We start from the raw sequence: 15,301 nt of genomic DNA on the forward strand, positions 1-15,301 counted from the left end.
TTGTCCCAGGATCCTTTTCTTTAAGATCTGTTAACACTGTATGGTGACACTTACATCTGTTGTTCCAGGATCCTTTTCTTTAAGATCTGTTTTAACATTGTATGGTGAAGCTTACATCTGTTTTTCCAAGATCCTTTTCTTTAAGCTCTGTTAACACTGTATGGTGATGCTTACATCTGTTGTTCCAGGAACCTTTTCTTTAAGATCTGTTAACACTGTATGGTGACGCTTACATCTGCTGTTTCAGGATCCTTTTCTTTAAGATCTGTTTTAACATTGTATGGTGATACTTACATCTGTTATTCCATGATCCTTTTCCTTAAGATCTGTTAACACTGTATGGTGACGCTTACATCTGTTGTTACATGATCCTTTTCTTTAAGATCTGTTTTAACATTGTATGGTGATACTTACATCTCTTTCAGCTTTAAATATATATATGTGTGTGTGTGTGAGTGTATATATATATATATGTATGTATGTGTGTGTGTGTGTGTATATATATATATATATATATATATATATATATATCTATGTATGTATGTGTGTGTGCGTATATATATATATATATATATATATATATATATATAAAACAAACATAACAAATGGAACAAATTCCTGTTCAGGACCAGGAAGGACCAGGCGCCGATCTGAAAGCATCTCTCCATTATCTGAACAAGCAAATAAGATCACTGGTGAAATCCTCCAAGGCTAACTTCGAGTCCAAATTGGCCACATCCACTGAGGACAATCACAAGGCCTTCTTCACATACATCCACAGTCTGAAAGGTTACACCCAAATCTGCTCTGAACTAGTAGTCAATAACACCACATACACAAAAGATATAGCCAACCTACTGGCAGACAGGTTCAGTGAAAACTTCACCCCCTGTCCCCCCATCAGTAAAGCAGGACATCCCCAGCACCTACCCCCCCTCCTCTCATCACCAGGGAGCAGGCGTTTAATTACCTCTCAAAGGCAAAAAAATATATTCTCCATGGGACCCGACAACATCCCTGGCTGTATCCTACATGAACTCAGGCATGAACTGTCAGCTCCATTAGACATCCTATAAAACCAAAGCCTGTGCACCACTGGCATCAAACCAACCAAATAGAGGACAGGCACTGTCATCCCTCTACACAAAGGTGGAGCGTCCACTGACCCAGGCAATTATAGGCCCATCAGTCTAACTAACTTGATCTGCAAGGCCATGGAATGCTTTATCATGGACCTTACAAACAAGGACATGGGGAACCTCCAAACGCTTGACTCCACACAGTTTGGCTTTGTCAAAGGGAGATCATGCCTTTTAAACTTGGGAGACTTCTTCAAAACAGTCACCAAAGCCATGGACGAGGGTAAGATAGTGCACACCGCCGCCTACCTTGACCTAGCCAAAGCCTTCAACACTATTCCCCACTCAAGCATAATAGATAAACTCTCTCAGCTAGGCATCAACCCGTATGTTACCAGATGGGTAGCTAAATGGCTAAATGATAGAACCCACTCAATCAAAATAGGGGAAGCCACCTCTAGCAGTAGACTCGTAATGAGCGTTGTACCCCAAGGATCAGTCTTGAGGCCTTTACTGTCTGGGATATACTTTTCTGAGGTGCAAGCCAAAATCAGTGGCGTATGGCTGACCAAGTTTGCAGATGACTGCAATTTGGGTGCTGTCTTAAATTCCTCTAGTGATGTGAACATCATTCAAGAGGGCCTTTCTCAAACTAATGACTGAGCTAGAAGCATGTTCTCAAACTGAATGCCAAGAAATGCATCATTACCCCCTTTGGGACTTGAGCACCCAGGTTGATAGTAACCTGACTTTTGACCACCATGTTGCCTCTGTTGTATGGAAGGCTTTTTAAATGGCCCACCTCATAAGTAAGTGTATTTCATTCAGGAACAAAGAGGTCATAACATCCCTGTACGCATCCCTTATCAGACCCATTATTGAGTACAATGTTGCCCTTTGGCATGTACCTTGCCAAGCACATGCAACAGCTGGAGAGACCACAGAGGTTCCTGACCAGGAAACTCCAGAGTCTCAAACCCCTGCCCTATACAGATAAGCTAAAAGCCCTGTCCCTCTACTCAGTCTCATACAGACTGCTCAGAGGTGCCCTGTGTCTGGCACACAAGGCCATCTCAGACCCAGCCTTGATGGATTTGCTGCATATCTGTAAGTCAAACTCCACTCGAGCAACTCACACGCAACGCCTCAACCTGGTCTGTGACATTAATAGAACTTGTTGATGGGACAGATTTCTGTCCCAAAGACTCCCTCATCTATGGAATAGATTCCCTCTTTGTGTCAAGCACAGTATCTCTCTAGCCCTCTTTAAGAGGAACCTGGACGACTGGACGGGAAACAGAAAATTCACCTCTGGGATCCCACGTGTCCTTGCTGGACAGGGGAAACAAGTGCTGACTTTGGGGGAACATGGGCAAAATTCTTGGCTAGGTTTATAAGGGCCTGTGGGCCAATAGCCTAGTATCATCCTATGAACCTATGCACACACACACACACACACACACACACACACACACACACACACACACACACACACACAAACATGTATATAGGCTCTACTGAATTTAATTGAAAGACCTTAATGTCAATGTATAAAATGCTGACCACAAAATGACAATGCAAACATCAACACACTACGATGCATGCCTCAAGCAAGTACCTAGGAGCATGCAAATTCTAAAAAAAGCAAAAAAATTATTTTTGCAGTTGCACCCCCATACGCACACATCCCCTGCTAATTATATAAACTACCTCCAAGATTGCACAATATTGGGAAAATAGCATATTCTACAACCCCATAAACTGTAGTTTAGGTCAAATTCACATCTGTCACACACACGCATATATATAGGTTCATAGGTTCATACTAGGCTATCTGCCCTAGGGCATTTATAAGCCTAGCCAGAATGTGTTTGGCTTTCGCCACCCATTTTAAATTAATTTTGCTATGCCCTTTTTTGAGGTTAGTATACTGTGCCTCTCTCTAACAGTGACACAGAAGTGATACCCGGGGTAAACCTACGATCTCCCATCCACTCATCAAGATTCCTCTTGAAGAGAGTCAATGAGGGACTCTGCCTAACCTGGACTGGGATTTTATTCCAGAGTGAAGGGAGCCTCTGGGTTATGAATCTGTCCCTCCAGCATGTCCTATTTATTTCAGTGCTGAGGTTCAAGTCTCTCGAGCATGTAGCTCGATAGGATTTGGATTTTCTGAGGTGCAGCATGTCCATTAATTCCAGGTTGGACATGGCTTTATATGTCAGGCACAGATCGCCTCTGAACATGCGGTATGCCACTGAGTAGAGCTGGAGTTTCTTTAACCGGGCAGCATATGGCATCTGTTTGAGCCCTTTGATCCTCTTGGTGAGGTACTTTTGGGGTCTTTCCAGTTGCTGCAGGTGTCTGGTAAGGTACACCCCAAAAGGGGCATTGTACTCAATTATGGGCCTGATGAGGGTTGAGTAAACAGGCACGATGACCTCCCCTGATCTAGATGTGAATCCCTTCATGATTAGGTGGGCTATATAAAATGTTTTTCTAACCACTTTGGCCACGTGGTTGTCAAATGAGAGATTGCTATTAACTTGGGTCCCCAGGTCCCTAATTACTTCTTCTGTACTTAATGGATTACCACCTATGTGGTAATTTGTGGGCACTTTGTTTTTGCCAAAGGGGATGACTATACACTTTTTGGCGTTTAGCTTGAGGCCATGGCTCTGGCACCAGTTGTCTGTTTCTATGAGGCCCTTTTGGAGGATGCTTGTGTCAGCTGGATAGTCGATTATGGCACCCAGTTTGCAGTCATCTGCGAACTTGGTCAGCCACAGTCCTTCCATGTTGTCTTGTACCTCCGAGAAATATATACCGAACAAGAGAGGTCCCAGGACTGAGCCTTGTGGGACGCCACTTGTAACTGGTTTGGAGTCTGACATGGCTCCAGCAATTCTAACCATGTGGGTTCTGTCCTTGAGCCAGTTTGCAACCCATCTAGTGACATAGGGGTTTATATTTAAGCTGGTGAGCTTATCTATAATGCCCGAGTGGGGTATTGTATCGAAGGCTTTTGCGAGGTCCAGGTAGGCTGTGTGGACCACCTTCTCCTCGTCAGTGGCCTTGGTGACTGTTTCAAAGAAATCAACCAGGTTTAAGAGGCAGGATCTGCCCTAAACAAAGCCGAACTGGGTAGAATCCAGTGTCTGTAGGTCCCCAATATCTTTATTTATGAGGTCCATGATGATCCTTTCCATAGCTTTGCAGACCAAGCTAGTCAGGCTTATGGGGCGATAGTTTCCAGGATCCGTTGAGGCATCACCTTTGTGGAGAGGGACCACAGTTGCTGTACGCCAATCTTTGGGTACATATCCTGTAGTAAGGCTGAGATTGAACAGTAGTTTTATGTTTGGGTTTAGTTCTTCTTGGAGTTCATGTAGGATGTGGCCCGGAACACCGTCTGGTCCCATTGATGCGGTGTTTTTTGCTTTGGAGAGGGCGGCTCTTACCTGAGCATCTGAGATGTCAGGGAGGGCAGCACTCTGCTGGGATAGATATTTGCCCTTTTGGTGGGGAGAGGGGGAGAAGTTTGCGCTGAACCTGTCAGCTAGGATGTTGGCAATGTCTGTGGGTTCAGTGTATTTTTGTCATTTTGGACTAATTCTGAGCATATCTGGGAACTACCACCCAGGTTCCTAACATAACTAAAGAAAGCCTTGTGATTATCCTTAGTGTCCTGTGCAAGTTGCCCTTAGACGATTTTATGAGTGCCCGTAGTTTTTTGCTAATACTGATCAGAGATGCCTTCCCTTTTTGGAATTTTGCTCTATCATTTAGTAGCTTCCTCCTTCTATTGTATAGTTTATTTATGGCTGGGGTCCACCAGATAGGACGTCTGCCTTTGGAGGATTGGGTCTTGGTTTTATTTGGGATCGCATGATCCATGCATTCCTGAAGGTGTTCATAGAATGCGTTTATAAAGGATTCTCGGTCTGGGCCGTATTTTCCACAGGCCCGGGGGCTTTGAAGGATTCCACCTCGGTTTTGAAGAGTGTGAAATTTGCTTTAGAGAAGTTTTTCACTGTGGTTTTCTGGGCAGGGGGTGGTGCAGGGATGTGAATATCCAGTGAGATTAGTTTATGGTCTGATCTTACCAGTGAGGGATACACTTCTGGTCTGGAGCATAGACTCCCCATGTTGGTGATGATCAGGTGCAGTATGTTTTCCCCTCTTGTGGGAGTGGTAACAAGTTGTTCCATAGCATTTGAGTTTATAAATTCTAGGAACCTTTGGGCTAGGGTGTTGGAGCTAGAGTAATGCTCCCAGTCTATGTTTGGGTAGCTGAAGTCACCCAATAGGGTGGTCTGTAGCAGGCTATAAACTGCAAGGCAGTTTTACCCATTGTTAGTTGCACATGGATAGTCTCTGATGCTTCGTGCTGTGCCACCAACCTGGAGGTGTGGGTATCTTTGACGAATATTGATACTCCCCCTCCTTTTGTGGGTCGGTCCAAGTTTTGGGGCCGAAAAGCATGGTATGAGGTATATGTGTGTGTGTGTGTGTGTGTGTGTGTGTGTGTGTGTGTGTGTGTGTGTGTGCACGTGTGTGTGTGTGTGTGTGTGTGTGTGTGTGTGTGTGTGTGTGTGTGTGTGTCTGTGTGCTTGTGTGCATGTGTGTCTGTGTGTGTGTATGTGTGTGTGCGTGTATGTGTGTGTGTATGTGTGTGTGTGTGTGCATGTGTCTGTGTGTGTGTGTGTCAGTATGTGTGTGTGTGTGTGTGTGTGTGTGTCTGTGTGCGTGTGTGCATGTGTGTCTGTATGTGTGTGTGTGTGTGTGTGTGTTTGTGTCAGTATGTGTGTGCGTCTGTGTGTGTGTGTGTGTGTGTGTGTGTGTGTGTGTGTGTGTGTGTGTGCATGTGTGTGAGTGTGTGTGTTTGTGTATGCACATGCACATTGGTATCATTGGTGGTCACTGAAAACTAACACCAAAGGCATCATACTACTCATCTCCATTGTATAAAATAGCTAGTACCACCATCCTCTTTCCAATATCTATGTCTTTTATTCTCTATATAATGTCTTGCTAATATGAAGTATTTCAAATGTGATCAAATCAGTGACCTGAACAGACATAATCTCTGACATACTGGTTGTTTACTTAACAGCTTAGGCCATGGCTACAATTTGGCTTCTAGAAAACAACAAAGTCTAATGATTTCTCATCTTTTCTTTGTCGATGATTTAAAATTGTATAGCTCATCAGATGAGGACCTGAAAGCACAGGTGCAGGTTCTCAAAATTTTTTCAGATGATATTGGAATTTCATTTGGTCTTGTTAAATGCGCAAAAGCAACCTTTAAAAAAAGAAAACTGCAGCACCTGGAAAACATCAGCTTGGGACAAGAATGTGTTATAAAAGAACTTGAGCAAGAGGGAGTATATAAAAAGGTTCACCAATAAAACATGAATAAATGCGAATAAAACTCAGTAAGGAATACTTTAAAAGACTTAAATTAATCCTGAAAACAACACTGACATCTAGGAACAAGATCCAAGCTATAAATCAATTTGCTCTTCCTGTCTTAACTTACAGTTTTGGAGTGATTGACTGGCCCCAAAAAGTGTTGGGTAGATTGGATATTAAAACAAGAAGATGCTTCATGCTCACCAAATGATTTATAAAAATCAGTGTATACCAAGATTATATATTCCCCGTTCTGAAGGAGGGATGGGCCTCCTTGAAATTGTAGATCTGCAATCCACACATATCTTCTGACTTCACAGGATCCAAATGTAGTGAAAGTTTTGTGACATGAGGAGAATAAATCTACGATGACTTCTCTGCTTAATTTAGCAGAAGCATATCGACTTCAAGCAGGAATGGAAATAAAACCAGAAGTAGATAAAAACCAGGCAGCAACTGAATGTACTAAAAAAACAAAAGAATATAAGGTGAAGGACCAGATGAGAAGGCAAGAAATGTGGAAAAAACATAAATATAGTTGCAAGTATAGAAAACTTCTGAATGAACACAGGAATGGCTAAGGACAGGTGAATTCAAACCAAAAGATGAAAGGTTAATATTGGCAGCCCAAGATAGTGGGTTACGTACACGTTGGTTTACAAAGTCCACTGAACACGTCGGAGAAACAGACATATGTAAGTTTTGTAAAACCGAATTGGAAACAGTCAAACACCTTGTTGCTGGTTGCGATGCACTAATGGCAGAGGGACTGTATACTGAAAGGCATAATAATGTAGCGAGACTGTTACACTGGAGATTGTGCAAACATTATGGTGTCGAAGTGGCTGAAAAAAAATGGAAGCATGAGCCACAAAGGATCATAGAAAATGATAAAGTTTATATCACATGGGATCACCCAATACCAACAGTTCAAAAGATAGATGCTAGAAAAACGGATATAGTGGTCCAAGAAAAGAAGACAAAAGTAGCATTGATCATTGAAATCACTGCACCCAGTGACTGCAGTGTCCTGTGTACAGAGAGACATAAAGTCATAAAATACCTTGATCTGCAGGCAGAAACGAGAGCCACGTGGAAGAAAGATACTCAGATAGTTCCAATAGTAGTAGGAGCAAAGGGTCTTATAAAAAAGTGTCTAAAATCATATTTAGATATGCTACCAATACCCATAACTCTGTACGAATTGCAGAAGGAGTCATTACTGGGCACATTGCGGGTGCTATGAAGAGCACTTTTGGCTAAGGTTTAGAATTTTTTTTATCTCACTGATGCTCCTTCTGCATACAGCATCTCGTGTCCATTTTACTATTGTGACAAAACGATTCCATGGCAATATCTGACTACATCTCCTCAATCAGTTATCTTTTTCCCTGTGTGTTGTCCCAGACAGTATAACTTAAACATCTCTGCAATGACCCCCTATTTGCCACCATGATGGCCATTCTTCACTTATGATAAGGTCTTACTGGTATGGATTCAGTCCCTTTTCCTCCCTGGTCTTTATTTTATACATAGTGAATTGACATCATTTACAAATATGATGATGTCACTGATACTGTGACTGAACAGCACCAAGCATGAAGCTCTGTCTTACAATATGTCACCAGATGAGTGTTCACAGCTGCTGAAAGTTTCTCATCAGCTCCACTATTATACAGCCAATCCCAGCATCGTCTGAAATACACAAATGAGAAATAATGTCCCACCTTTCCAGTTTCCCTTTGATTCTTACATTGGTCAACCCCCAACACAGATTAATGGTTTTCTTCTAAGGGGATGGTGGTTCTTTAGTACATGACTGTACTTCAGTTCTCCTAGGTAGCTTTAATATGCTACATGACTTCAGCAATCCTTCTCGAACAGAAATCCGCACTGTGTCACATGCTGGACAACATTATTGGGTAGAAATGACAACAGTCTCTTATTAAATTTTGTCTCCCTCTTGCACGCTCTACAAATCCGAGTGCTTAATAAGTAACTGTCAAGGGAACAGTTTCAACGATTGTCATATATTGATACAACATCTATCATTAATCAGACAACAGACATATTCTGTATCCAGGAAACTTTCTGTAATCTCTGGAGGTTGTTCTGTGAACACATCTGTCATTTCTTTGAGCATACTTTGGTGCTACTGTCTAACCAAATACCCCAAATTTTTAATTAGCCTTTACCCTTTTTTAATACATTAATCTTACAGTCTTACACACACACACACACACACACACACACACACACACACACACACAGGACTGCACGTGCGCACACGCACACACACACACACAGCTATGCTTATTTTCAACAATGAAGATGAAGGTGGATGCTGTCCTGACATAACCTCTGTGAACACTGGAAGAATTATTCGGTTATTGCTTCTACATCTTCCTTTCTCACATCCCGGCATCTCACTGCCCTCTTTATATTTACAATTATCATTTTTTCACTACTTATTCCTACTAGTGTATGAAATGCAAATGGCCCTCCTATGCAAACTTTAACTGCTTGCACGCTTTCTATACTACTATCTTGTGGAGATTACAAGCAATATGCAGGTCAAAGGAATACATCGAGTTTAACTGTTTAAAAAGGCAGACACAAGATAATACAAACGCACACAAATACACAAGACAGAAGGTGTAGATATCAAATGTGGATGCATTTGTTTTGGAAAAAGTAGTGAGTGTTTGAAAAAATAAAGATAACCTTCCAAAGGATATTTTAGCATCACAGACAGTAATATGTCAGGAATGCATGCTTTAGATCCAAAGCAATTCATAAACTGAGTGGAAAACACAGATGTAAGCTGTTGATTAACACCTTGCCCAGCAGGCAGGGAATTAGGCAGACTGAGAGACCAAGCAATCCTTATGTATCTGCTGTCAGATTCTATATACTTCTAAACATGCCTTTCAATCTTTCTTCACCATAATGCATGACACAACGCATGTCAAATATACAGATTGACTAAAACTTAAAGTAGACAATAGAAGTGCAAATCGCAGTGAAAAAAGTGCAATGATATATATGACATTTGTAAAGTAGATTTATAGGAAATTACGCTTCACAACTAGTCACTGTTTAAAGATACAGCTTTCTATGATACATGTGGTAATTGAGAGCTACAATGAGTGACATAACTCATAATTTATGATAGTTGCAAGATTCTGTTTCTGTGGGCATTTCAAGGGGAAAGCTTTACCTTCTATTCCATTACATTTTACATATTATTCACTCTGATACACCACCACAAGAGGTCTCAGATGCTAAGGCCAGTATCACTGGAAAGGTGTGGAATGAATCAGGGAGGCCCAAACATGTCTGAAAAGGAACCAGACCAAATATATCAGGACAACAGTCAAGGAATATGTGTTTGCTGAGCAAATTCGGTACTAAACAATTATGTCAGCTACACACCACTTCAAGTGTGTATTTGTGTTTTGTCTTTCAAGGCTGGTCTGCTTCTGTATAGGGTGTGGAGGCCAAAAATACATTGTTTTATCTCTAAGGGAAGATGTGGGGGGCTTTTCTAAGTTGGGCACAACATAACCGACACAAAATCTGATATAAGCCATACATTGGTATAGCACCTTTCCATACTATATCAATTAACTTTCACAACATACAAAATATGTTTTTTTGTACTTCTTTCTACATGGCTTAGCACAAAACTACAGTCCATTGAAATAAACAATGTTCTAATTCCATTAACAGAGTATACTGTTCCCTGGCTTTACTTCATTCATCATTAACAGAAACAAAAGCTAAGCATTCTTTAACCCTGCACATTTCATTAAAAATACTATTCATAGTGAATTGCTCATTTTTCATATGAATAATAAATCATTTTCACAAGCATGTTGTCTGTCCTTAACGAACATCAACCATTGTTCACTTCAGAAAACAAGGAATATGGACCATTTCCAAACCACAGTTCCTCCCACCATGAGCAATAACATTCGCAGATGATAAATTCCAAAAAAAATATTCCCATTAAGTACAATGCATCCATTCCTTCTATTTTAGGCAGCAAACTACTGTTCTCACTTTGCATTTTAATTATTGTAGCTAATTCAAATAGCCCTCCTTGTCTTGGTACAGCTACTCACCATACGACCTGCCCCTCAACCACAGTGCTTGACATGCAGCCTTTCACTGTATACAGACACGACAATGTGCTATCAGCAATCTGTAAAATTATTAACATGTTTAATCCTTGAATAATCATGGAAAGTCAACTGCATGACAACCAGGCCCTGAAACATAGAAACACACACTATGTGCTATGCAGCCTTCCACATCGTCTTCATTTTTATACATCACTGTCAGTTGCATTACAGCTAATTGCTTTAATGTACTTCATTATTAACTGCAAATCCACTTCACATTGACTGAAAAGGCATTACAATTACTTTGCAAACTCCCAAAATGGGTACCTAAGTAAAATTTTCAGAATGAATGAGCACTTACATGAATTAGCAACTGAGGCAATCTCCCCTACCTTTCGAACTCTGAACTTATCAACTGAATTGCTACACTTGACCTGCGTTAGAATGGCTTCAAACAAACTTTTTCTGCAGTGCCAAGACAAGGATTTGTGTAAGTAAGGAATTCACATGGGTGTCCACTATTAAATCAAAACAAAATATAATGTTTTCGCTGTATTAAGCCAGTTTATGAATAATGAAATGAATCGGATATTACATATCTGCAATGCAGATATAGACTGTTATGCACACGGTGTGCATCAGTTGTCTAATTAATCCATTTTCCTGTACTATTGACAGAAATTGTGTACCCTTAGAAATCCCTGATTTAGTCTTCAATGTTAAGTATATGAGTTCCCTTTGTTAGAGCTCCAGAATACAGCCAAGCCATCATGACAGTGCACTGCCAGAGATTAATAAATCACACACTTTCAGATGGAGTCAAAGTCTCTTTCTACACATTTACTAAGAAACAAGCCTGTAAATGGCAACAGCCACGTAAAGCACACTTGCTTCAGTTACGGATTCCATCTGCAAACACTGCCTGACTAAAAAAAAGTGTAGTCAGTTGATAACTTTTAGCTTTGCTTGGATTTACTTTTGCTGTCCAACTCCTGGCATATCTCCCAGACTTCTGTCTCAGATCAGAAGTGACACTGCTTACTAAAAAAATGCAAGCTCCTTCTTGGAACTGCTTCACTCTGTGACTTTGTAATATGCAGTTTCTGAAGGAGAAATGCCTTTTTTTAAGTAAATGCATTGCTTGGGTTTTCAGCTGACATGCTGATCTTGCACGTACCTTACCATAAATAGTTAATACGATAAAACAACCTATGAGGTTAAGGATTCCTGAAGAATAGTCGCACCAGGTGAAACAGTAAACATTTCTCAGGCTACAACAAGCATAACATAACAATTAATGTGCTCTGTAAGTCCTTATTATGTAACTTGCGTAAATGCCATTTTATGGAGCATCAGAGCACCTTGTCTCTCAATAAGACAACAGAGCATTTCAGACGTATTTTACAGCGTTGTTAAAATGAGTTTCCAGCTTAGCTTTTCACCCTCACCAGTGCAATTCTTACTGAATAATCTTACATGCAAGATGCTTTAGGAATCAAATCAAAATTCAGCATGACTCGTAAAAAGAACTACAACAAACTTTACGCGTTGTGCAGAATACGTTTTAGACAATACGTGGCAATTTCCTTAGAAAAAATGGGAGAGTTTACTAAAACGGTTTGTGGGACATACCATTCAGATGGGCTCTGATTCATTTACACTGTTCAATAACATTGCCATTGCAGTTTCTAGGAGGAAAAAAATCAGACAAATACTTAAACGCAATATAAACAGAAAACATAAGGCATTTCCCACATGAAAGTGCAAATAAAAGTGCCAGTGATCTGAGTAAGCGTGCAGAAAACTCTGATTAGTAAGTTTTCGGTTGCATGGTGCAGACTTCTAGGCTGCTTTAGAAACTTTTTGTACATCATTATTTGGTGCTGCGTTGTGTATCGGAGTATCTCTAGGGTCATTACATCCGTCAGTTAGCAGCAGCCAGTGATGCAGCGACCAAATGGATAGGGCAATGAAACCAGATCCTCCAATACAGATACCCTATATACCACCAACCCACAGAATAGGTTCATAATTTGAGAATATAATCTCTATAAAAACTGGCATGTTTTGAGATGGACGCGTGTTACAAATAGTTTTATTATAACGTACTATTACTGGTTTGCCAGAGAAGCAATGCTGAGTTCAGCTGCAGGGATGTCCAAGGTTTCCTTCCTAGAGACCGTGAAAGAATCCATAAGTGTGCAGGATACGAGGATGGAGGGGAAGCAAAATACAAACTGAGAAATAAGCCATCATTTTAAGACTGCAAGGGAAAACAGCAGGAAAGGGTTCGAAATACGTACCTTTATCATTAGCAATGAAAAGGGCGCGTGTCGAAATAAACAAAAAGCAAAATACAGCAGTTCCAGTTGTAGGTGCCATGGCAGCTCCGAAGTGGCACTGAAAGTTACTGGGATCCACGGTGGAAAGTTGCCAGCTCCGCTGGTGACACCGTAAGAGTGTTCCGGGTCTCGGCGGTGCACGGGGCACTCCTAGCTGCCGACTGCAGAGGTCAGAGCGAGCCGGTTCTGTGCCGCGCGCCGATCAGCCACAGCAGCACGCACCGCGGCAGCAGTCTGAGCCTCAGCCTCAGCAGCAGCAGCGAGCCCGAGACGCCTGCAGCCTGCTGGTGTCAGATTGCAAAAAGGGGGGCGGCACCCTCACGAAGGAAGGCGGGCTGGCCGACTGCGCGCTGGGAGGCTACACGCGTCACGATTGGTCGAAGCGGAGCACTCGTGCGAACAGTGCCTGCTTCAAAAGGCCAAATGAGGCACTTTGCTACTTTTTTGACAGTCGTTCACTTTCAGGGACTCCTGTATTCCCAACCTTATATAACCTGTGACAACAACTCCTAAAAGTCTGTTTTACTTCTCCCGCTAAGTAAGTCTTTATTCTGAACTGGTTACAGAGTGACCAGCCATGCCTGTCAACTGTCCAGATTCCTGATTTTTGACTCACACTTTTAGTCTGTTCCTCATAAAACTTGTGGTTTTCTTGCAAATCATTGAGGATTGAAGTCACTAAATAATGACACATTTGATTTTCCGACTTCATATCATTCAGAAAATGCATACCTACGCAATGCCTTTTACTCTATGCCATAAGAATAATATTTAAACTACGCCCCCATTAATCCTTGCGCCTTTGTCCCCCCAGTCATTTTGGCTTTGTCTACATTTCTTGTGCTAAGAGGTTGAGAGGCATGTGACCGACTGCAGGCTCTGCTTGAGTTACTGTAAATGCAACAATGCCAGACTCATTAACACAGGTAATACGAATAGTTTCCATTGAAGTAAGTGAAACATGCATGCAATCATAGAATAGTGAATTTATGAAAAGAGAACAGGTTGATAGTTGGATAGCATGTCGATAACAGGATAATGGGTAGCAAAACAAGAAGTTGATAAGAGGGGGAAGGGGTATAAGAAGAGGTTAGAGAGGATCAGTATTTATTTATTTACATTTATCTATATCAGTAGAGTGTAATACGTACTCTTTGTAGAATGTGCAAGAGAAAGCGCATGATGGACAAACTATCGGAAGTCAGTGCAATCAGTTGGATTATTATATGACAGGTCCATCAGTGAGGCATTCTAATTACTTTTATAGGTAGCACGTGACTTGACGTTTGAAGAGTGAGTAATGCAAAATAATTGCATGCCTTTTACTGATATATTTTCAAAACCTGCATTTCACTCTTCAGATATCAAATTCTAATTAATAATACAGACTGGAGACATGACTAGGGAAACCATAAAACAAATTTAGGACCTTACCACTACATAAAGACTATTGTAGACATACTGCATTCTGTAATAAAACGAGTTTCCAACACGTGTTGTTTCATTTCATATAGTGGAAAGGAGGATACTTCCAGCCTGTTTGACTGTACAACAGTGGCATGTCCCATTCAGCTAAAGTGGGGCAACTCAAACATGTTTGCAACAATCCTTCACTCTAATCTGTGCAAACATGGAAGGGGGTCGCTAACAAGACAGCCTACTTTGCTAAAAATGGATATCACTTCTCCCAGAGATTCTCCACACTGGCTAACACCTTTGCAACCCTCACAATGTTTGTTTTAGTCAAAGTCTATCTCCTGGACATATCAAATTAGCAAATATTAGCTTGTTTTATATCAAGATGACACTGCTTAATGTTAACATTTTAAATTAAAAAAGTGTCCAAATCTTCACCCTCGCAGACATTCATATCTGTATCATTAGTGAAACATGGTTCTAATAAACTAATAACACTATTCCTATAAGTGCACTAAGCACTTATCTTTCATTCAGACCCACCAGGAATTGCAAGGTCACCTCCATACATATTCCTGGAATCCTCATCTCATAACAATTTTCATATGACAGCAACACTGACATTCTTTAAATCATGATCACCCTTAGCTCATTCAAGCCTATAGTCCGTTTTTGGTATACTTCCAGTTCACACCTATAGCTACTTATGGCTTCCACTCCTTTTTTGGGTCTGGCTTCTTTAACTATGTGACCTAACTTCTAATTATAGGCAGTATTAGAAAGTGTAAGGAGTTATTAACAAAATAACACTAAGACTGTCAGTCTATGATGTCCTGCAGTAGACAAATGCATCACTGATTGCCACTTATTTTTCATATTTTCATATTTATGTTTATATTTTCATAATGGTGAGCCTAGCATG

General features: G+C 41.0%; 1 protein-coding gene across 1 annotated transcript in view; it reads right to left on the reverse strand.

The window, feature by feature from the left end:
* LOC122799703 (A disintegrin and metalloproteinase with thrombospondin motifs 2-like) overlaps positions 1-13,234 on the reverse strand; it is a 2,689,413-nt gene extending 2,676,179 nt beyond the window's left edge. The window contains exon 1 of the mRNA XM_044068936.1: positions 12,925-13,234. Within this exon, the coding sequence (XP_043924871.1) occupies positions 12,925-13,003 (79 nt within the window). The 5' untranslated portion in view covers positions 13,004-13,234. The remainder of the gene's footprint in view (positions 1-12,924) is intronic.
* Between the last annotated feature and the right edge of the window lie 2,067 nt (positions 13,235-15,301).

This window comes from Protopterus annectens, chromosome 4.part0 (assembly GCF_019279795.1).
Source record: "Protopterus annectens isolate FY-2018-M chromosome 4.part0, PAN1.0, whole genome shotgun sequence".
Classification (NCBI taxonomy): Eukaryota; Metazoa; Chordata; order Ceratodontiformes; family Protopteridae; genus Protopterus; species Protopterus annectens.